This window comes from Ylistrum balloti, unplaced genomic scaffold (genome assembly GCF_031769215.1).
Source record: "Ylistrum balloti isolate Yb309-2 unplaced genomic scaffold, AGI_CSIRO_Ybal_v1 Utg370156, whole genome shotgun sequence".
NCBI classification, from domain to species: domain Eukaryota; kingdom Metazoa; phylum Mollusca; class Bivalvia; order Pectinida; family Pectinidae; genus Ylistrum; species Ylistrum balloti.
This window is the reverse complement of record NW_026782154.1, coordinates 102577-127847: the sequence shown is the minus strand read 5'-3', so window position 1 is coordinate 127847 and position 25271 is coordinate 102577. Positions and strand designations below refer to the sequence as shown.

Below are 25271 nucleotides of genomic sequence, written 5' to 3'. Positions count from 1 at the left end.
TTCTGGTGATTTCGTTTTTCTGGCGTCAATGAGATGTTTTAATGATTAATTTATTTTCTGATCATTATATGACTGTGTTTTCTAATTATTCTATTTAACAAAATTTTAAAATGTAATTGTCTTCCTGATGTGACCATCTACAGCACAGTCATTGGGAAATGTTCTAAGTTAAAGTTGTCTTTTACCTTGATCAATATTTTAAATATTGAAAGAATTTTTGGTTACATTGTAATTTTTGCCTTTCAACAAATCCCTGTTTGTTTCTGTTTACACATCTAAATCATCAAATGTTCAGTCTTGTTTCTTTTCTCCTTTTATTTTCCATCAACCTTCATGATATATTGTTCATGTCATTTTTTTAAAATGCAAAATAAAATTCTGAAAAATTAACATTTTCTTTATTGTTTTGTACATCCAAATTGGCTTGGAGGTGACCTTTACCTCTTTAACATCTGTCCCTAGGTGTTTAGTAAAACTCATTGGTTACAATCTTGTGTTTTAATGTATGATGTCACCAGGTGTTTAGTAAAACTCATTGGTTACAATCTTGTGTTTTAATGTATGATGTCACCAGGTGTTTAGTAAATCTCATTGGTTACAATCTTGTGTTTTAATGTATGATGTCACCAGGTGTTTAGTAAATCTCACTGGTTAAAATCTTGTGTTTTAATGTATGATGTCACCAGGTGTTTAGTAAATCTCATTGGTTACAATCTTGTGTTTTAATGTATGATGTCACCAGGTGTTTAGTAAATCACAATCTTGTGTTTTAATGTATGATGTTACAATCTAAATGTGTTTTTAATGTATGATGTCACCAGGTGTTTAGTAAAACTCATTGGTTACAATCTTGTGTTTTAATGTATGATGTCACCAGGTGTTTAGTAAATCTCATTTTGTTATTCCTTCCTGATGTTAAATGATAAACAGAAATACTTCACAGATTTACACTTTGAAAATGACTTTTATTTTCGAATTCCAGATAATACAAAATTCACTTAACATGAAAAAAACTTTTCAGGGGAAATGAAATCTCTTACAATGTTAACATTTTCATGAATGAACATAACTTTTGTCCGTTCAGAGCAGTTTGTAAAACAATTTTATCACAGAAAGTTTGTCACCATTTAGTGAACACAAGTCTTCATTATAACTGGATCAGGTTCACACACCATTACCATATAATCTATGGATTTTTAGTTTAGTGTTTTTACAGTCCAAATTTTCAATGAAGTTAATCTGATAAGATAACACTGACTTTCAACATACACTGGTTATCTATATTTGAAAAAAACTTTTTTATATGACCATAGATCACACTGGATTTCTATATATACAAAAACCTGTGTAATATGACAGATCACACTGGATTTCTATATATACAAAACTTGTGTAATGTGACCATAGATCACACTGGATTTCAATATATATAAAACCGGTGTAATGTGACCATAGATCACACTGGATTTCTATATATACAAAAACCTGTGTAATATGACAGATCACACTCGATTTCTATATATACAAAACCTGTGTAATGTGACCATAGATCACTGGATTTCTATATATACAAAACCTGTGTAATATGACAGATCACACTGGATTTCTATATATACAAAACATTTGTAATGTGACCATAGATCACACTGGATTTCTATATATACAAAACCTGTGTAATGTGACCATAGATCACACTGGATTTCTATATACAAAACCTGTGTAATGTGACCATAGATCACACTGGATTTCTATATATACAAAACCTGTGTAATGTGACCATAGATCACACTGGATTTCTATATATACAAAAACCTGTGTAATGTGACCATAGATCACACTGGATTTCTATATATACAAAATCTGTGTTATATAACAGATAACATTGGATTTCTACATATATAAATCTTACAGATCATGATATAATTGGATTTCTATTCCTATAACACCTGCTTAATTTGCTTTTAATTCAGAAAATAGTTATATGTCAGTTACAGGTATATAAAATAAAGTGTATAAAATACTGTGTATAACAGGAGATCCTACTTCTACATATTTAACACCAAGATTATTTTGATTAGACACTAAATTCTGTTTCTAATCACACAATAAAAAACAACAAAATTTTAAAAAGATTAATTACTTATACAAGTTATACACTTTTTTTAGTTATTTGAATGACTTGTTCTGATTTTATAAAAAAGACAAAAAAAGACAACAACAACAAAAGACAACAACACTTGCACAAATAATGAGTTTCACAAACTCCAGGTCATCTTATCTTTAGCTGATAACATGATTGGAGTGACCTGGATGTCTCTACATGATTCTGTGGTTTATAAAACACTTCCTGGTTATACTTGTAGATAAACATGTAAAAAGAAAGTATGATACTGGTCTTGGCATCTACCTCAGATTAATTTAATTACAAATATTGATCTTCTATTCCACGATACAAGCGGCTAATAAAGCAACACATCGCCACTGCTGTAGTACTATACCATCACACATCTATGGTGTGCACAACACAATCCTGCTAGATTTCATCTTAACATCAGCATAATTCTCACAACCAAGGGGATGTACGCTGTACATCATAAAGCACTTCTAAACAAATGTATTTTCTAAACACATATGTGTCTGTAAAGGTTATTGTACCGCATATCTACATCAAACTGTAATGGGCCGTTAAAGTGATTCATTTCTACTAACAGTAATAACAACCGTGTTTCAATTTGATTATAAATGTTAAAAACAATTCTGAGTTAAAATATCCAATTTGATCATAAAAAAATATCATCAGGGAAGTTTGATTTTTAACATTATACTTTGGTTGAGAAACACGATACTACACATTACCCTTTGTACAAACTTACGTAGTGAAACAATAGAAATTCTTAATAAAACAGACTCTTCACTTCATAAAATAATATCTGATGGCCATTTAACATAGAAATAACTGGCCTAATAACAGCTGGGTTTATAAATAGCTCCAGGGTCATAAAGCTCCTAAGACATGCCAGTGATTGAAACAGGAACAGCATTCTCTAGTTTTCATTCTTTATCAAACTATAGTATGAGTGTAGAATTATAGAAAATTAAATACGTAAATTCTTAATTATACACAAATGTTCACAGATAATTAATGGAATGTTTTATGATCCTGGGGCTATAAAACCATCAGAATACGAGGAGGAACTCCGTCACTAATATCCTGGAGGTAAATTAGTATCAATATTTACAAATAAAGCTTTAAAATGGTCCTCTCAGCACAAGTCATATCAGTATTTAAACAAGTTGATGACAAGGTCGTTCTTAACATCTATATATATACACACGACAGCAGGAGATATCTTGACAGCTGTGACTCCAACATGTCATTTTAACTGCAAATGTGACCCCAATTAATGGCATCTTGCCTATCAATGTGACTACGTTAGAAGCTAACGAGATTTGAACAGACTCCTGACTTTCATGTATTTATTTCTTAATGGGTTTTGCATCCATTCTTTCAGCCTTTTGTCGGATGAGTCAAAATTTCAGATTGTGACAAAACTTTAAAACCTTCAAGTCCCAGGAACTTACAAAAAATACTAAGATGAAAGGAAAAACTTTGACACTGAGCATATCCATAAATACAGTGGCAACTCCTAATAATAATCCAAGTCTGTAATAGTTGGGTTTTTATCCATTCAGGTGACGTTGTATAAGCATCTTTAGACTGCGGTTTGGAGTGAGCTGTTTAGTGGACAATATGGCGTTGGTCATTGGACTTCTGTCTTTGCCTTTGGATGTCCATGCTGTGATGGCCTCTCTCTCATAAGTGTACCCATCTACAGGACAATGTTTGAGAATTAGATTTAAGCATATTTATAGGATCCTCACTTCTGGATCAACAACAAAACTTGGGTTTTCCCACACCCTCCAAAAACTTCTTTTTAATTTCCTTAAATTGACAAAGAACTCCCAACATTAATAAAGTTTTACTCTATTTCATATAAGATGTGATTGCCCTGACTCTTACACTTCATGAATTTGAGGTTCCCAGGGAAAACCCTGCCAAACCAACCTTATAATCTTTGATATATATATACTACAACATGATGTTTATATCAGCATTTAGGAAATATACAAGAGACCCCAGAGGGATCTGGGCACCCTCCATTGTTACATTTATATATGCTTTTTGAAAGTTGGATATTTTCCCTTCTTTTCTCTTCTCTGTTTTTGCTCTTAATAATAAGACATTTGAACATTTCTTTGCAGAAATAGTGGTGATAATCTTTACCTGCCCAATCCAAAATGGCCACCTGGAAGCTATTTTGTTTCTTCTGATCAGTCCCAAAAGCAAACGTAAATGTTAGCCATTTTGTTTCTTTATCATCCCCAAAATTAGATGGGCACAAATAGGGACCAAAAGGAATCTATATATATAATTTGAGAAAGATATATACTGTAGTTCTCAAGAAAGAGCAATAACAAACTTGCAAAGTCAAAATCCAAAATGGTTGGCTGTTGGCCACTTCATTTGTCTGATTACACCTAAAATCAAAGAAGCACAACTAGGGACAAAGTGGAACATACATAAGAAATTTAAGAAAGATTCATCCAGTAATTCTCAAGAAATAGCAATAACAAACTTTTAAAGTTAAAATACAAGATGGCCGGATGTCAGCCATTTTTTTTATCAGACCCAAAATTACATAGGCACAATCATAGGTCAATGGGAACCTACATATGAAATTTGAGAAAGATCCATCCAGTCCTTCTCAAGAAATAGCGATAACAAAAGTTGTTTACGAATGGACAGACGGACCACAAAAGCAGACTGACTTAAATAGCCCACCATCTAATAACTTACCCCCAGATACATGGTTGTGCCACTAATTTACAACCAGGTACATGGTTGTGCCACTTACATACCCCCAGGTACATGGTTGTGCCAGTTACTTACCCACAGATACATGGTTGTGCCACTTACTTACCCCCAGATACATGGATGTACCACTTATTTACCCTCAGATACATGGATGTACCACTTATTTTCACCCACTTACTTACCCCCAGGTATATGGTTGTGCCACTTACTTACCCCCAGATACATGGTTGTGCCACTTACTTACCCCCAGATACATGGATGTACCACTTATTTTCACCCAGATACATGGTTGTACCACTTACTTACCCCCAGGTACATGGTTGTGCCACTTACTTACCCCCAGATACATGGTTGTGCCACTTACTTACCCCAAGATACATGGTTGTGCCACTTACTTACCCCAGATACATGGTTGTGCCACTTACTTACCCCCAGGTACATGGTTGTGCCACTTACTTACCCCAAGATACATGGTTGTGCCACTTACTTACCCCAGATACATGGTTGTGCCACTTACTTACCCCCAGGTATATGGTTGTGCCACTTACTTACCCCCAGATACATGGTTGTGCCACTTACTTACCCACAGATACATGGTTGTACCACTTACTTACCCCCAGATACATGGTTGTGCCACTTACTTACCCACAGATACATGGTTGTGCCACTTACTTACTCCCAGGTATATGGTTGTAACACTTATTTACCCCCAGGTATATGGTTGTGCCACTTACTTACCCCCAAGTATATGGTTGTACTACTTACTTACCCCCAGATACATGGTTATACCACTTACTTACCTCCAGGTACATGGTTGTGCCATTTACTTATCCACAGGTATATGGTTGTGCCACTAACTTACCCCCAGATACATGGTTGTACCACTTACTTACCCCCAGGTACATGATTGTACCACTTACTTACCTCCAGGTACATGGTTGTACCACTTACTTACCCCAAGGTACATGATTGTGCCATTTACTTATCCCCAGGTACATGGTTGTACCACTTACTTACCACCAGGTACATGATTGTGCCAAAAATTAACTCTCAGGTATATAGATACATGCCTGATTTGCTATTGAGGTACCCCTCACTTACCCTCAGCTATGACTGGGTCTTTCATCACCTCTCTGGTGATTGGACACAGGTACTCATCTGGAATGCCAGCATCTGAGGAAACAGGAAAAAGATATACTGAGGGTAATACAGTAAACCCTGTCTAAAATGGCCACTAAAGGGTAATCCCTGTCTTTAAAGGCCAACAAATATTAACACTGTTGATAAAGGTAAATCAAGTGTAAACCCTGTATATAAAGGTCAATCAAGTGTAAACCCTGTCTATAAAGGTAAATCAAGTGTAAACCATGTCTATAAAGGTCAATCAAGTGTAAACCCTGACTATAAAGGTAAATCAAGTGTAAACCCTGTCTATGACAGTCAATCAAGTGTAAACCCTGTCTATGAAGGTCAATCAAGTGTAAACCATGTCTATGAAGGTCAATCAAGTGTAAACCCTGTCTATAAAGGTAAATCAAGTGTAAACCCTGTCTATGAAGGTCAATCAAGTGTAAAACCATGTCTATGAAGGTCAATCAAGTGTAAACACTGTCTATGAAGGTCAATCAAGTGTAAACCATGTCTATGAAGGTAAATCAAGTGTAAACCATGTCTATGAAGGTCAATCAAGTGTAAACCCTGTCTATGAAGGTCAATCAAGTGTAAACCCTGTCTATAAAAGTAAATCAAGTGTAAACCATGACTATGAAGGTAAATCAAGTGTAAACCATGTCTATGAAGGTAAATCAAGTGTAAACCATGTCTATGAAGGTCAATCAAGTGTAAACCCTGTCTATGAAGGTTAATCAAGTGTAAACCCTGTCTATAAAGGTCAATCAAGTGTTAAACCATGTCTATAAAAGTCAATCAAGTGTAAATCCTGTCTTTGAAGGTCAATCAAGTGTATACCATGTCTATGAAGGTCAATCAAGTGTAACCAATGTCTATGAAGGTCAATCAAGTGTAAACCCTGTCTTTAAATGCCAATCCAATGTTAACACTGTCTATAAAGGCCTAACAAGTATAAATCCTATTTATAAAGGCCAATTAGGTACTCTTTTACCCCCCAGGAACATTTTGCATATATAAATAATAAAATGCTACAACGCAGATTTACCTTTCTAAGAACTACTATTATATGATAATCAGGACTGTAGTGCATGGCAGTTGCCATCTTCGTCCCTTCCTCTCTCGCTGAAATGAAAAAGGCTAAAAGTACTGATCAAACCTGCTGCCAGGTCGACTGGCTCTGTGTGTGTTATGGCTCTGTATGTTCTGGTTCTGTGTGTGTTCTGGCTCACTGTGTGTTCTGGCTCTGTGTGTGTTCTGTATCTGTGTGTGTTCTGGCTCACACTTTCATCTTACTGATCAACATTTAGAAAGATAAAATATAAAGATAAAATATATTACCTGGGTCTTTTAGAGACTGTTCATTTTTCACACTGATGCACTTCATGGCTCTAAGGATCTTGTTTCTATGACCGAGTGCATCTGGAATGGAAAAATTATTACTGATTTCTGGGTTTAACATTAAGCAATGAAATTCTGAATAAAACAAAGAGGCCTAGTGGCCTTGACAGTCACCTGAGAAAATCAATATTGAATGTGTAGGTTACAGGGTAAGTAGCTTTTGTGTCATAAAAGAGAAATAAATGATAGTAAGACTTGATATGATTTAAGAGGTCAGCTGGGGTCAATACATACACAGGATCAAATCCTATACTAATAATACTTATTGACTTGCTTACATTGGAAAACCTTTATATACTATGGTAAATATGTAGGCCAAGGATACTCCAGCTCAAATTATATTAAATATTAAACTAGATTACATACTGAGAACTAGATTCCATACCCAGAACAAGATTCCATACCCAGAACTAGATTACATACCCAGAACAAGATTTCATACCCAGAACTAGATTACATACCCAGAACTAGATTACATACCCAGAACCATACCCAGAACTAGATTACATACCCAGACCTAGATTTCATACCCAGAACTAGATCTCATACCCAGAACCATACCCAGAACTAGATTACATACCCAGAACTAGATTTCATACCCAGAACTAGATTTCATACCCTGAACTAGATTACATACCCTGAACTAGATTACATACCCAGAACTAGATTACATACCCTGAACTAGATTACATACCCAGAACTAGATTTCATACCCAGAACTAGATTTAATACCCAGAACCATACCCAGAACTAGATCACATACCCAGAACTAGATTACATACCCAGAACTAGATTTCATACCCAGAACTAGATTACATACCCGGAACTAGATTTCATACCCAGAACCATACCCAGAACTAGATTACATACCCAGAACTAGATTACATACCCTGAACTAGATTACATACCCAGAACCATACCCAGAACTAGATCACATACCCAGAACTAGATTACATACCCAGAACTAGATTTCATACCCGGAACTAGATTACATACCCGGAACTAGATCACATACCCAGAACTAGATTACATACCCAGAAGTAGATTACATAACCAGAACACATACCATACAGAACTAGATTACATACCCAGAACTAGATTACATACCCAGAATTAGATTACATACCCAGAACTAGATTACATACCCAGAACTAGATTACATACCCAGAACCATACCCAGAACTAGATTACATACCCAGAACTAGATTACATACCCAGAACAAGATTACATAACCAGAACAAGATTACATAACTAGATTACATACCCAGAACTAGATTACATACCCAGAACTAGATTACATACCCAGAATTAGATTACATACCAAGAACTAGATTACATACCCAGAACTAGATTACATACCCAGAACTAGATTACATACCCTGAACTAGATTACATACCCAGAACTAGATTACATACCCAGAACTAGATTACATACCCAGAACCATACCCAGAACTAGATCACATACCCAGAACTAGATTACATACCCAGAACTAGATTTCATACCCAGAACTAGATTACATACCCTGAACTAGATTACATACCCAGAACTAGATTTCATACCCAGAACTAGATTACATACCCTGAACTAGATTACATACCCTGAACTAGATTACATACCCAGAACTAGATTTCATACCCAGAACCATACCCAGAACTAGATCACATACCCAGAACTAGATTACATACCCAGAACTAGATTTCATACCCGGAACTAGATTACATACCCGGAACTAGATCACATACCCAGAACTAGATTACATACCCAGAATTAGATTACATACCAAGAACTAGATTACATACCCAGAACTAGATTACATACCCAGAACTAGATTACATACCCAGAACTAGATCACATACCCAGAACTAGATTACATACCCAGAACAAGATTACATAACCAGAACAAGATTACATAACCAGAACTAGATTACATACCCAGAATTAGATTACATACCAAGAACTAGATTACATACCCAGAACTAGATTACATACCCCGAACTAGATTACATACCCCTTACCATACCCAGAACTAGATTACATACCCAGAACTAGATTACATACCCAGAACTAGATTACATACCCAGAACAAGATTACATACCCAGAACTAGATTACATACCAAGAACTAGATTACATACCCAGAACTAGATTACATACCCAGAACTAGATTACATACCCAGAACTAGATTACATACCCAAAACAAGATTACATACCCAGAACTAGATTACATAACCAGAACTAGATTACATACCCAGAACAAGATTACATACCCAGAACTAGGTTACATACCCAGAACAAGATCACATACCCAGAACAAGATCACATACCCAGAACTAGATTACATACCCAGAACTAGATTACATACCCAGAACTAGATTACATACCCAGAACTAGATTACATACCCAGAACTAGATTACATACCCAGAACAAGATTACATAACCAGAACAAGATTACATAACCAGAACTAGATTACATACCCAGAATTAGATTACATACCAAGAACTAGATTACATACCCAGAACTAGATTACATACCCAGAACTAGATTACATACCCAGAACTAGATTACATACCCAGAACTAGATTACATACCCAGAACTAGATTACATACCCAGAACCATACCCAGAACTAGATTACATACCCAGAACTAGATTACATACCCAGAACCATACCCAGAACTAGATTACATACCCAGAACTAGATTACATACCCAAAACAAGATTACATACCCAGAACTAGATTACATAACCAGAACTAGATTACATACCCAGAACAAGATTACATACCCAGAACTAGATTACATACCCAGAACTAGATCACATACCCAGAACTAGATTACATACCAAGAACTAGATTTCATACCCGGAACTAGATTACATACCCGGAACTAGATCACATACCCAGAACTAGATTACATACCCAGAACAAGATTACATAACCAGAACTAGATTACATACCCAGAACTAGATTACATACCCAGAACTAGATTACATACCCAGAACTAGATTACATACCCAGAACTAGATTACATACCCAGAACAAGATTACATACCCAGAACTAGATTTCATACCCAGAACAAGATTACATACCCAGAACAAGATTACATACCCAGAACTAGATTACATACCCAGAACTAGATTACATACCCAAAACAAGATTACATACCCAGAACTAGATTACATAACCAGAACTAGATTACATACCCAGAACAAGATTACATACCCAGAACTAGATTACATACCCAGAACAAGATCACATACCCAGAACTAGATTACATACCCAGAACTAGATTATATACCCATACCCAGAACTAGATTACATACCCTGAACAACATACCCAGAACTAGATTACATACCCTGAACAAGATTACATAACCAGAATTAGATTACATACCCAGAACTAGATTACATACCCAGAACTAGATTACATACCCAGAACAAGATTACATACCCAGAACTAGATTACATACCCAGAACAAGATTCCCATACCCAGAACTAGATTTCATACCAAGAACTAGATTACATACCCAGAACTAGATTACATACCCTGAACAAGATTACATAACCAGAATTAGATTACATACCCAGAACTAGATTACATACCCAGAACAAGATTCCCATAACCAGAATTAGATTACATACCCAGAACAAGATTACATAACCAGAACTAGATTACATACCCAGAACAAGATTACATACCCAGAACTAGATTACACACCCAGAACAAAATTACACACCCAGAACTAGATTACACACCCAGAACAAGATTACATACCCAGAACTAGATTATATACCCAGAACTAGATTACATACCCAGAACTAGATTACATACCCAGAACAAAATTACATACCCAGAACAAAATTACATACCCAGAACAAGATTACATACCCAGAACTAGATTACATACCGAGAACTAGATTACATACCCAGAACTAGATTACATACCCAGAACTAGATTACATACCCAGAACTAGATTACATACCCAGAACTAGATTACATACCCTGAACAAGATTACATAACCATAATTAGATTACATACCCAGAACTAGATTACATACCCAGAACTAGATTTCATACCCAGAACTAGATTACATACCCTGAACTAGATTACATACCCAGAACAAGATTACATACCCAGAACTAGATTTCATACCAAGAACTAGATTACATACCCAGAACTAGATTACATACCCAGAACTAGATTACATACCCTGAACAAGATTACATAACTAGAACTAGATTACATACCCTGAACTAGATTACATACCCAGAACTAGATTACATAACCAGAACTAGATTACATACCCAGAACAAGATTACATACCCAGAACTAGATTACATAACCACAACTAGATTACATACCCAGAACCATACCCAGAACTAGATTACATACCGAACTAGATTACATACCCAGATCTAGATTACATACATACCCAGAACTAGATTACATACCCAGAACTAGAGTACATACCCTGAACTAGATTCCATACCCAGAACTAGATTACATACCCAGAACTAGATTACATACCCAGAACTAGATTCCACTCACCAATTCTCAATGAGACGAGCATTTCGTTGTTGAGGTTGACCAACTCTGTGCCATCAATGTCATTAGACTTGAAGTTGTCTGTGTAATGCCCCATTCCGATTGTACTTAACCAGTTACAAACATCCTCCACTGTCCACTGGGCTATAGGCTTCACAGTCATATAGCTCTGCTCATCCAAAGCTCTTCTGTCCTGGTCAGCCTTAAGATTATCTGCCAAACAATAAAGTCCTGGTAAGCCTTAAGATTATCTACCAACAATAAAGTCCTGGTCAGCCTTAAGATTATCTACCAACAATAAAGTCCTGGTCAGCCTTAAGATTATCTACCAACAATAAAGTCCTGGTCAGCCTTAAGATTATCTACCAAACAATAAAGTCCTGGTCAGCCTTAAGATTATCTACCAAACAATAAAGTCCTGGTCAGCCTTAAGATTATCTACCAAACTGTAAAGTCCTCCTCAGCCTTAAGATTATCTACCAAACAATAAAGTCCTGGTCAGCCTTAAGATTATCTACCAAACAATAAAGTCCTGGTCAGCCTTAAGATTATCTACCAAACAATAAAGTCCTGGTCAGCCTTAAGATTATCTACCAAACTGTAAAGTCCTGGTCAGCCTTAAGATTATCTACCAAACAATAAAGTCCTGGTCAGCCTTAAGATTATCTACCAAACAATAAAGTCCTGGTCAGCCTTAAGATTATCTACCAAACAGTTAAGTCCTGGTCAGCCTTAAGATTATCTACCAAACAATAAAGTCAAGGTCAGCCTTAAGATTATCTACCAAACAATAAAGTCCTGGTCAGCCTTAAGATTATCTACCAAACAATAAAGTCCTGGTCAGCCTTAAGATTATCTACCAAACAGTAAAGTCCTGGTCAGCCTTAAGATTATCTACCAAACAATAAAGTCCTGGTCAGCCTTATGATTATCTACCAAACAGTAAAGTCCTGGTCAGCCTTAAGATTATCTACCAAACAATAAAGTCCTGGTCAGCCTTAAGATTATCTACCTGTGGTGATACTTCAGTGTAAACTTACCAACAGCTTTACCTGATGTGGTGATACTTCAGTGTAAACTTACCAATGGCTTCACCTGATGTGGTAATACTTCAGTGTAAACTTACCAACAGCTTTACTTCCTGTTGTGATACTTCAGTGTAAACTTACCAACAGCTTTACCTGATGTGGTGATACTTCAGTGTAAACTTACCAACAGCTTTACTTCCTGTGGTGATAATTCAGTGTAAACTTACCAACAGCTTCACCTGATGTGGTGATACTTCAGTGTAAACTTACCAACAGCTTCATCTGATGTGGTGATAATTCAGTGTAAACTTACCAACAGCTTCACCTGATGTGGTGATAATTCAGTGTAAACTTACCAACAGCTTTACTTCCTGTGGTGATACTTCAGTGTAAACTTACCAACAGCTTCACCTGATGTGGTGATACTTCAGTGTAAACTTACCAACAGCTTCACCTGATGTGGTGATACTTCAGTGTAAACTTACCAATGGCTTCACCTTGTGTAGTGATACTTCAGTGTAAACTTACCAACAGCTTCACCTGATGTGGTGATACTTCAGTGTAAACTTACCAACAGCTTTACTTCCTGTGGTGATACTTCAATGTAAACTTACCAACAGCTTCACCTGATGTGGTGATACTTCAGTGTAAACTTACCAATGGCTTCACCTGATGTGGTGATAATTCAGTGTAAACTTACCAACAGCTTCACCTGATGTGGTGATACTTCAGTGTAAACTTACCAACAGCTTCATCTGATGTGGTGATAATTCAGTGTAAACTTACCAACAGCTTTACTTCCTGTGGTGATACTTCAGTGTAAACTTACCAACAGCTTCACCTGATGTGGTGATACTTTAGTGTAAACTTACCAATGGCTTCACCTGATGTGGTGATACTTCAGTGTAAACTTACCAATGGCTTCACCTGATGTGGTAATACTTCAGTGTAAACTTACCAACAGCTTTACTTCCTGTTGTGATACTTCAGTGTAAACTTACCAACAGCTTTACCTGATGTGGTGATACTTCAGTGTAAACTTACCAACAGCTTCACCTAATGTAGTGATACTTAAGTGTAAACCTACCATCAGCTTTACTTCCTGTGGTGATACTTCAGTGTAAACTTACCAACAGCTTCACCTGATGTGGTGATACTTCAGTGTAAACTTACCAATGGCTTCACCTTGTGTAGTGATACTTCAGTGTAAACTTACCAACAGCTTCACCTGATGTGGTGATAATTCAGTGTAAACTTACCAACAGCTTCACCTGATGTGGTGATAATTCAGTGTAAACTTACCAACAGCTTCACCTGATGTGGTGATAATTCAGTGTAAACTTACCAACAGCTTCACCTGATGTGGTGATAATTCAGTGTAAACTTACCAACAGCTTCACCTGATGTGGTGATAATTCAGTGTAAACTTACCAATGGCTTCACCTTGTGTAGTGATACTTCAGTGTAAACTTACCAACAGCTTCACCTGATGTGGTGATACTTCAGTGTAAACTTACCGACAGCTTTACTTCCTGTGGTGATACTTCAGTGTAAACTTACCAACAGCTTCACCTGATGTGGTGATAATTCAGTGTAAACTTACCAACAGCTTCACCTGATGTGGTGATAATTCAGTGTAAACTTACCAACAGCTTCACCTGATGTGGTGATAATTCAGTGTAAACTTACCAACAGCTTCACCTGATGTGGTGATAATTCAGTGTAAACTTACCAATGGCTTCACCTTGTGTAGTGATACTTCAGTGTAAACTTACCAACAGCTTCACCTGATGTGGTGATACTTCAGTGTAAACTTACCGACAGCTTTACTTCCTGTGGTGATACTTCAGTGTAAACTTACCAACAGCTTTACTTCCTGTTGTGATACTTCAGTGTAAACTTACCAATGGCTTCACCTTGTGTAGTGATCTTCCATATTAAAACAGTCTTGTCATTTGATCCAGAAGCCAGGAATTGACTGTTGCTGGAGAAGGCACAACAGGTCACATATCTACAAAATTATACTTCATACTTTAGGTACTAGTACAAGTCAAAAGGATACATTTTCTGAATACCCAACCATGTAAATGCTTTTGACTTCAAAAGTTGGATTGTAGAATTGTGATAAACAAGCTTCAAATATCAGTCTACATATAGTTATCCTCCACACCCTTTTATCAGCGGTAACAGTTGTTTTATTTCTATCAGTCTTACCGTGAATGTCCAGATATTATGTGCAGTGAGCTTCCAGTTGCCTGAAAGATTTCAGCATAATTTAACATGATGTATGACTAACAATTGCAACAGAATAATGATGATATCAAGGTGAAAGTTCAAAATCAAGAAATAATAGAAGTCAGTTTATCGGCATCACACATAATGTCATGTACTGTATGGATCTAATATTTTAGTACTCAGGATTTCACTTAATATCACAACTTATTGTCATGTTATGGAATAACAATAAAAATTCATGAGTTTTGATTTAACTGTAAAAATTCAGGATTTCAGTGATGTGATAGTTAATATTCAGATATCTTTTAAAAAATCACATCACTTATTGTTGTATTTCAGTACAATATGACAGAAAATGTTCAGATCTCCACTTAATATCATATCACTTCATATCAAGTTTCAATTCAGATTTAACAGTTAAAATTCAAAACTTGAAAATGTTTGAAGTTGATATTCAACTCTCCACTAAGCATCCCATCACTTTATGTCACATGCTTCAGTTTGGAATGAAGATTAAATATTCACATCTCCACTTAATATATCACTTAATGTCATGTTTCAGTATGGATTAAGCAGTAAACATTCAGGATTGCACTTAATATCACATCATGTGAAAGGCAAGGTTTTGACAGAAAGTGGGGTGCAAGAAGGGAGTGTGTGGCATGGAAATGGTGTGGGGAGGGTTTAACAAAGGAAAGGGTATATTTGATAGGGGAGGGTACGAGAATAAAGGATTACGAGAGGTATGACATGGGGATGGTGTGACAAGAGAAAAGGTGACATAGAGGGAAAGGTACAGAACCACTAGAGAGGGGAGAGGTTTGGATAAAGTGCAACAGGGAGGAAAAGAAAGAGGTAAAGGTGTGTGGCAAGATGCTAGGAGAAAGGTGGGAGAGACAAGAAGGTATTGTTTATATACAACTCTTAACTTCATTGTTGATGTTATACTTACAGGCTCCCACAGTCTGATGGTTTTATCAATTGATCTGAAACAAAACAATAAATAGATATTAAGTGATCTGGACAGGAGAACACATGGAACATGTGTGATCTAGACAGGAGAACATGTGGAACACATGTGATCAGACAGGAGAACATGTGGAACACATGTGATATGGACAGAATACATGGAACACATTTGTTCTGGACAGGAGAACATGTTGAACACATGTGATCCAAACAGGAGAACATGTGGAGCACATGTGATCAGACAGGAGAACATGTGGAACACATGTGATATGGACAGAATACATGGAACACATTTGTTCTGGACAGGAGAACATGTTGAACACATGTGATCCAAACAGGAGAACATGTGGAGCACATGTGATCAGACAGGAGAACATGTGGAACACATGTGATATGGACAGAATACATGGAACACATTTGTTCTGGACAGGAGAACATGTTGAACACATGTGATCCAAACAGGAGAACATGTGGAACACATGTGATCTAGACATGAGAACATGTGGAACACATGTGATCTGGACAGGAGATCTTGTGGAACATTTTATCAGCAGAGTCTAGCCACAAGGGGGCTGAGACTCAATGTTTATAAAAAACCAAATGATGCTTCAGCTCAAATTTGCACAAAATTCAAATGCTCCTAAAGGAGCAGTTAGTTGTTAAAGAATTGTTCTATTTTCCCTTCTTGGTTCTGCCTTTCCTGCCTCCTAGGGGGCCAAAACCTACCATCTATATAAACTGACTCCCCTTCACCCAAGATTGTTTCATATCAAATATGGGCATATTTAATCATTCCTACAGAAGGAGTAGGATTTTAAAGAATGAACTAACCCTAATGCCCCCCTCCTCCTTGGAGCTGAGACCCACTGTTTATACAAAATTGATTCCTCTTTAACCAAAAATCCTTCAAACTAAATTGAGGCAAAATCAAAACATTCCTATAGAAGGAGTTGAATTTTGAAGAATTTCCTCTATTTCCCCTATTGGACACAGCCCTTTCCGCTCCAGAGAGTCATGACCCATTGTCTTTACAAAACTGATTCTTTTTTGCCCAAGAATGATTTACACCAAATATGGGCAAAATCCAAACATTTTTACATGAGGAGAAGGACTTTTAAGAATTTGCTCTATTTCCCCTAATGACCACTATGCCTCCCACCCCAGGGGGTCAAACTCACCCTTTATACAAAATTGATTCCCCTTCATCTGAGACCAAATATCCTGCAATTCCTGAAGAACAAAATAGATTTTAAAAGAAATGATATCTTTTCCCCATTTGGACCCCCCTCAGGCCCTAGCAGGCCCTGACTCACTGTTGATACAGTTTTATTTCCCCTTTAATAAATTAGGAGCAGTTTGGTCTAGATAAATCAGGGGCCTTTGGTCTAGATAAATCAGGGGCCTTTGGTCTAGATAAATCAGGGCCCTTTGGTCTAGATAAATCAGGGCCCTTTGGTCTAGATAAATCAGGGCCCTTTGGTCTAGATAAATCAGGGGCCCTTTGGTCTAGATAAATCAAAGACAGAAACAGTGTCATTCAACTTGTAGTAGACTTACGCAGATGCAAGAAGTTGACCGTTTGGTGAGAAACAGCAGGACATGACAGGGCCACTGTGTCCAACTAATTTGTGTACTTCTGTCAAATTGACCGCTGCAAAAGGGAAAAAAATTCTTTATGTGTATGTAAACTTTTCTTCAGGTTGGTATTATATATTGTAAAGATGTTTTTATATTACAATTATTTATAAAATGTGTAATGATTGGATGACTACTCTGTCACCTTCAAGAGGGTTACACAGAGGCATACCCTTCAACTTCACAGTATACGAGATGGGAATGAACTTGTCAAGACTTCTCTTTGTTCTGTAAGAAATAAGACGCAATGTTTCTGAGATGCTTTATTTTCAGAAGAAATCCTCTACACTTCTATCGAGGTCAACTATTTATAAATAAAATCTGTTGTTTTGATTGAACAACACATATTTAAAATATTCTGAATGTTTCATTGTAACTAAAATAACCTCTTTCAACCTCAACACATCACATCAGCCTTAGATTTTGCTGAGATGACTAACAGAAACAAGATGGCTGTCAAGACATAAAGGATTTAAGTGTCCAAAACAAATGTCTGCTTCAAACTTTGATAAAAGTAGTTTCAACCAAAAAACCAGAAGACTAACTCAAATCTACACATTCTTAAGCCTAAATCATTGTGTTTTTGCATGTTGGAATCTCTTCTCCAAGTCTAGATGTAACTCTGTTAAATGTCATTTATTCTGTAGAAAAAAACACACTCACTTGTACTGCCCAGTTGTGTATGGAACACCCATAGCTTGACCAGACTGTCTTGTCCGCAGGTCCCCAATAGGAACCAGATACTGCCATCTTTATAAACCTCTGAAAAAACAATTTCATAAGGACTAATTAACCTGTTGTCTGTGTCATGTGACTGTGTGTGGGGTCATGTGACTGTGTGTGTGGTCATGTGTCAGCATGTGGTGTCATGTGACTGTGTGTGGGGTCATGCTGCTCAGTTTTTTTTGTTCCTTTAAGAATTGGGTCCACGACTTTAAATCTGAGAAGAAGTAAAACAAAATCTCAAATTAGAAAAAATAACAAAGCAAGCATGTTCTAATCATATGTAATATGAGTAATTATCTATTTCAATACATCTGCTAGGATTCAAACCTGGGACATCTGGCTTACTAGTCTGATGCTCAACTGATTGAGCTAAAGATAAGTTATCTCTAGCTTAGGGACATAATGCTGCCAGTTTTCATCAGGGTTATTCATAATTTCATATCTTTCTTGTGTAGCTCATGTACTTTGCTAAAGCAAATATACCATCAAAACCCACATTTAGATTTTAACTAATTGTACATTTGACAATACAATTAAGAGATATTTACAATTTTCTAAACTACCATCCCTTCATGAATGTTAATGCTTGGATAGGGAAAAATAAGTGAAGAGGTTTTACTAATGGGAATGGAACCCATATTTGACCATATATGATTTATCATGGTGAAAAAACCCAGGTCATGACATTTCAATGATGGCACTATAAAGGTGGGCCCATCATTTTATATGGACACGATTCTTATATAACATTAACAACCAAAAAATTGTATTTATTAAGTTCCACTAATCAAAATTCCAACAGACCTGTTGGTAAATGCATGTAATATGATCACTTGCAAACACCCTGACATCCGGTCAGGAAATGTTTGTTTGGTTTCCTTTGGAACTGGTTAATGACATAAATTCTGTAACAACATGATTTCAGTACAAAGTGGAATATTAACATCATGTATGTGTGAATATTAAGTTATTCCTTGGGGAGAATTACACCTAGGAAACCAACTTAGGCTGATGTTAAGTTGTAAGTGTAGGAATGCTCAAGTGGAAATGAAATAAATTCTGTCAGGAAATAGTGATACAGTGTGTCATATCAGGGAAGGTTACAGTGGAGTGGTACAGTGTGTCATATCAGGGAAGGTTACAGTGGAGTGATACAGTGTGACATATCAGGGAAGGTTAGAGTGGAGTGATACAGTGTGTCATATCAGGGAAGTGGAGTGATACAGTGTGACATATCAGGGAAGGTAACAGTGGAGTGATACAGTGTGTCATATCAGGGAAGGTTACAGTGGAGTGATACAGTGTGTCATATCAGGGAAGGTAACAGTGGAGTGATACAGTGTGACATATCAGGGAAGGTTACAGTGGAGTGATACAGTGTGTCATATCAGGGAAGGTTACAGTGGAGTGATACAGTGTGTCATATCAGGGAAGGTTACAGTGGAGTGATACAGTGTGACATATCAGGGAAGGTTACAGTGGAGTGATACAGCGTGTCATATCAGGGAAGGTTACAGTGGAGTGATACAGTGTGACATATCAGGGAAGGTTACAGTGGAGTGATACAGTGTGTCATATCAGGGAAGGTTACAGTGGAGTGATACAGTGTGACATATCAGGGAAGGTTACAGTGGAGTGATACAGTGTGTCATATCAGGGAAGGTTACAGTGGAGTGATACAGTGTGTCATATCAGGGAAGGTTACAGTGGAGTGATACAGTGTGTCATATCAGGGAAGTGGAGTGATACAGTGTGTCATATCAGGGAAGGTTACAGTGGAGTGATACAGTGTGACATATCAGGGAAGGTTACAGTGGAGTGATACAGCGTGTCATATCAGGGAAGGTTACAGTGGAGTGATACCGTGTGTCATATCAGGGAAGGTTACAGTGGAGTGATACAGCGTGTCATATCAGGGAAGGTTAGAGTGGAGTGATACAGTGTGTCATATCAGGGAAGGTTACAGTGGAGTGATACAGCGTGTCATATCAGGGAAGGTTACAGTGGAGTGATACAGTGTGACATATCAGGGAAGGTTACAGTGGAGTGATACAGTGTGTCATATCAGGGAAGGTTACAGTGGAGTGATACAGTGTGACATATCAGGGAAGGTTACAGTGGAGTGATACAGTGTGTAGTATCAGGGAAGGTTACAGTGGAGTGATACAGTGTGTCATATCAGGGAAGGTTACAGTGGAGTGATACAGTGTGTCATATCAGGGAGTGTTACAGTGGAGTGATACAGCGTGTCATATCAGGGAAGGTTACAGTGGAGTGATACAGTGTGTCATATCAGGGAAGGTTACAGTGGAGTGATACAGTGTGTCATATCAGGGAAGGTTACAGTGGAGTGATACAGCGTGTCATATCAGGGAAGGTTACAGTGGAGTGATACAGTGTGTCATATCAGGGAAGGTTACAGTGGAGTGATACAGTGTGTCATATCAGGGAAGGTTACAGTGGAGTGATACAGTGTGACATATCAGGGAAGGTTACAGTGGAGTGATACAGTGTGTCATATCAGGGAAGGTTACAGTGGAGTGATACAGTGTGACATATCAGGGAAGGTTACAGTGGAGTGATACAGTGTGTAGTATCAGGGAAGGTTACAGTGGAGTGATACAGTGTGTCATATCAGGGAAGGTTACAGTGGAGTGATACAGTGTGTCATATCAGGGAGTGTTACAGTGGAGTGATACAGCGTGTCATATCAGGGAAGGTTACAGTGGAGTGATACAGTGTGTCATATCAGGGAAGGTTACAGTGGAGTGATACAGTGTGTCATATCAGGGAAGGTTACAGTGGAGTGATACAGCGTGTCATATCAGGGAAGTGGAGTGATACAGTATGTCTTATCAGGGAAGGTTACAGTGGAGTGATACAGTGTGTCTTATCAGGGAAGGTTACAGTGGAGTGATACAGTGTGTCATATCAGGGAAGGTTACAGTGGAGTGATACAGTGTGTCATATCAGGGAAGGTTACAGTGGAGTGATACAGTGTGTCATATCAGGGAAGGTTACAGTGGAGTGATACAGTGTGTCATATCAGGGAAGTGGAGTGATACAGTGTGTCTTATCAGGGAAGGTTACAGTGGAGTGATACAGTGTGTCTTATCAGGGAAGGTTACAGTGGAGTGATACAGTGTGTCATATCAGGGAAGGTTACAGTGGAGTGATACAGTGTGTCATATCAGGGAAGGTTACAGTGGAGTGATACAGTGACATATCAGGGAAGGTTACAGTGGAGTGATACAGTGTGTAGTATCAGGGAAGGTTACAGTGGAGTGATACAGTGTGTCATATCAGGGAAGGTTACAGTGGAGTGATACAGTGTGTCATATCAGGGAGTGTTACAGTGGAGTGATACAGCGTGTCATATCAGGGAAGGTTACAGTGGAGTGATACAGTGTGTCATATCAGGGAAGGTTACAGTGGAGTGATACAGTGTGTCATATCAGGGAAGGTTACAGTGGAGTGATACAGCGTGTCATATCAGGGAAGTGGAGTGATACAGTGTGTCTTATCAGGGAAGGTTACAGTGGAGTGATACAGTGTGTCTTATCAGGGAAGGTTACAGTGGAGTGATACAGTGTGTCATATCAGGGAAGTGGAGTGATACAGTGTGTCTTATCAGGGAAGGTTACAGTGGAGTGATACAGTGTGTCTTATCAGGGAAGGTTACAGTGGAGTGATACAGTGTGTCATATCAGGGAAGGTTACAGTGGAGTGATACAGTGTGTCATATCAGGGAAGGTTACAGTGGAGTGATACAGTGTGTCATATCAGGGAAGTGGAGTGATACAGTGTGTCTTATCAGGGAAGGTTACAGTGGAGTGATACAGTGTGTCTTATCAGGGAAGGTTACAGTGGAGTGATACAGTGTGTCATATCAGGGAAGGTTACAGTGGAGTGATACAGTGTGTCATATCAGGGAAGGTTACAGTGGAGTGATACAGTGTGTCATATCAGGGAAGGTTACAGTGGAGTGATAAAGTGTGTCTTATCAGGGAAGGTAACAGTGGAGTGATACAGTGTGTCATATCAGGGAAGGTTACAATGGAGTGATACCGTGTGTCATATCAGGGAAGGTTACAGTGGAGTGATACAGTGTGTCATATCAGGGAAGGTTACAGTGGAGTGATACAGTGTGTCATATCAGGGAAGGTTACAGTGGAGTGATACAGTGTGTCATATCAGAGAAGTGGAGTGATACAGTGTGTAATATCAGGGAAGGTTACATTGGAGTGATACAGTGTGTCATATCAGGGAAGGTTACAGTGGAGTGATACAGTGTGTCATATCAGGGAAGGTAACAGTGGAGTGATACAGTGTGTCATATCAGGGAAGGTTACAGTGGAGTGATACAGATAAATAGGCTTACAGTGTACCACAATTTCACCATAAAAACGTCCTGTAAAACAGGTGTCAGACATCTCTCTTACCACGAGCAGATCCATAAGTTGGTGAGAAATCACAACATGTCACTCCAAGGTCATGACCTTCCAGGATGTAGGCTAAGTGTTTGATGTGTCCGTGGTTGGTATCCCAGGCACGCAGGTTGCCATTTGAACAACCAGTCACCACATAGTTGCTGTCTGGGGAGAAAGCACATCCAACAATCGATGCTTCATGTTCAGAAAAGGTTCTGAAAAAACAGAAACAGTAAAAGCATTTGGTATCAATAAATATAAACATTATTTATTTAAAACAATTGACAACTAGCTTTAAACTGAAATAAATCCCTGTAGTTGACCTGGATGGAAGCATGAGGGGGTCTTACTGTGGGAAGAAACAGCAGTACCTAGGGAAAACCCCTCTGGTCTGAAAGTTAACTCCATGCGTTATCACATCTGTCCTATGGATCAAACCCTGGATAGCTTGGTGAAAGGCAAGCGTGTCACCACTGCTTTACCTGATCATGGGTTACAAGGAATTTATTATATGGGTACATATCTTTCAAAAACCAAAAATATAGCATGTCCACAAATCTAAGTTTTCAACAAATGAAACGTATGTATACTTTCTCTTGTTATCTACTCACAGTCATATATATACAATGTATCAGAACACAATCATTAACATGATGAAGTAAGTCAATAGAATGGTAAAGTAGGATGCTGATTCAAGTAAAAAAAACTAAACACAATTTACTAATCATTAAATCAGTACCTGAGCAATTTGTGATGTTGCACATTCCACAAACAAGCAGTTTCATCATCACTTCCTGATATCAGATACTTGGAATTGGGAGAAAATCTGCACACACGTATACCATTCTGTTTCTGATGTTGTAACATTGCCAACTTTTTTCCATTCTGTACATCCCAAAGAATCAGTTTACCATCAGTAGAGCAGGTTGCTACTGTTGTCCCAAAAGGAGAAAATGCACAACAATGTACATAATATGTGTGACCACACAATGGAGAACTGGAGAGTTCACTGAAGTCATTGACATCCCAAAGACGTGTAGTTTTGTCACCGGAACTGGTGGCAAGTTTATTGTCGGTAGAGAAAGCCACACAGTTGATATCAGATGTATGGGCACTGATTGTGTGTACCAGACTTGCAACTAAAGATGTTTGTGTGCTAGACATTTTGATTACTGTATGTACTGAATAAAGAGTCTTGCAGTTCAAAGGCACTTAATGATGTCTGTCCAAAATTTTAACTGGGCCGATCAAACCTGAAATAAATTATTGTTAAATATCAATAATAATGATATGTCACATTACATACGTTCTATTCAAGTTTTGAAATAATTAAAATAGTATCTTTCTCTATCATCAGCTTTTGTTATGTAACCAAACCCTCGGTTAAATTGATACGAGGTCAAATTTGTCTTATGTCTATTACATGTCTTGTAGATGGAGTAATACGCCATTGTAAATATGAAAGATATACGTACAAAGGAAACACATAGAACCTATGTATTATTTGAGGAACATATGCCATAACGCGTACCTGTTACAAAATTCCCTGATTATTTACATTTTAGGCTGGATTAAATTGCGAAAAAACTTACGATCACGCTTGATTCTGGTACAGAAAGTTAAATAATTCTGAATTTATCGAAACAAGAAAACATAACATAATCCAAATCAGTGCCGAACTCCAGCAGATATATCTGTGTGATGAAGTATGATATATAAATACATCAGTTTTATGTACTGTCATTAAGGAGATAACAACAACATTGATGATTGGACCTCTCACCTAAGAGCTATCATATGACGCTTCCCATGTTGACATTCGCCATTTTGGACAATGACGTATCATCACGTGACTATGTCGCAATCATGCATTTCCGGTTTTGTAATTGACAGGTAGCGGGTAATTTGAACGCCGATTTTGTTACGCTAAACATATTTCACAGGTAGATGGTCGACGTGACTATTTAACAGGGTACGATATGGAACTCGTGAAATTATGGACGCACCACTTTCATTGTCCATGTCCGAGACCCATACGATTACCACAGATATTGACAGACGAAGCTAGGCGATGGATCTGCACTGCTGTTGGCAACGGGCACATGCATCTGGAACGTGAGCAACGCGAACAAAAATAAAGTTATCCATGCAAGTGCATGTGCTTTGTCTGGATGGTTAAGTCCTGGTGTTTCATTCAATTTGGTTCCTTTGCTGAAAATGTCCTTGCGTTGTGTATCCGTGCACGTGCTTAATTAACCATGCAATGTAGGTTAGGAAGATGACCAATTAGG

The 25271-nt window shown here is 37.7% G+C and overlaps 1 protein-coding gene across 1 annotated transcript; it reads right to left on the bottom strand.

Annotated features, from left to right (window-relative positions):
* Window positions 1-968: 968 nt before the first annotated feature.
* LOC132550881 (WD repeat, SAM and U-box domain-containing protein 1-like) lies at window positions 969-24802 on the bottom strand. Its single transcript, XM_060214979.1, has 12 exons — window positions 24764-24802; window positions 23720-24233; window positions 22993-23195; window positions 18488-18586; window positions 17747-17840; window positions 16173-16206; window positions 15200-15240; window positions 14890-14996; window positions 11961-12170; window positions 7346-7426; window positions 5978-6049; window positions 969-3830 (listed from the first exon to the last, which is right to left on the bottom strand). The coding sequence occupies exons 2-12, from the start codon at window positions 24142-24144 to the stop codon at window positions 3682-3684; spliced, it is 1515 nt and encodes a 504-aa protein (XP_060070962.1). The 5' UTR covers window positions 24145-24233; window positions 24764-24802; the 3' UTR covers window positions 969-3681.
* Between the last annotated feature and the right edge of the window lie 469 nt (window positions 24803-25271).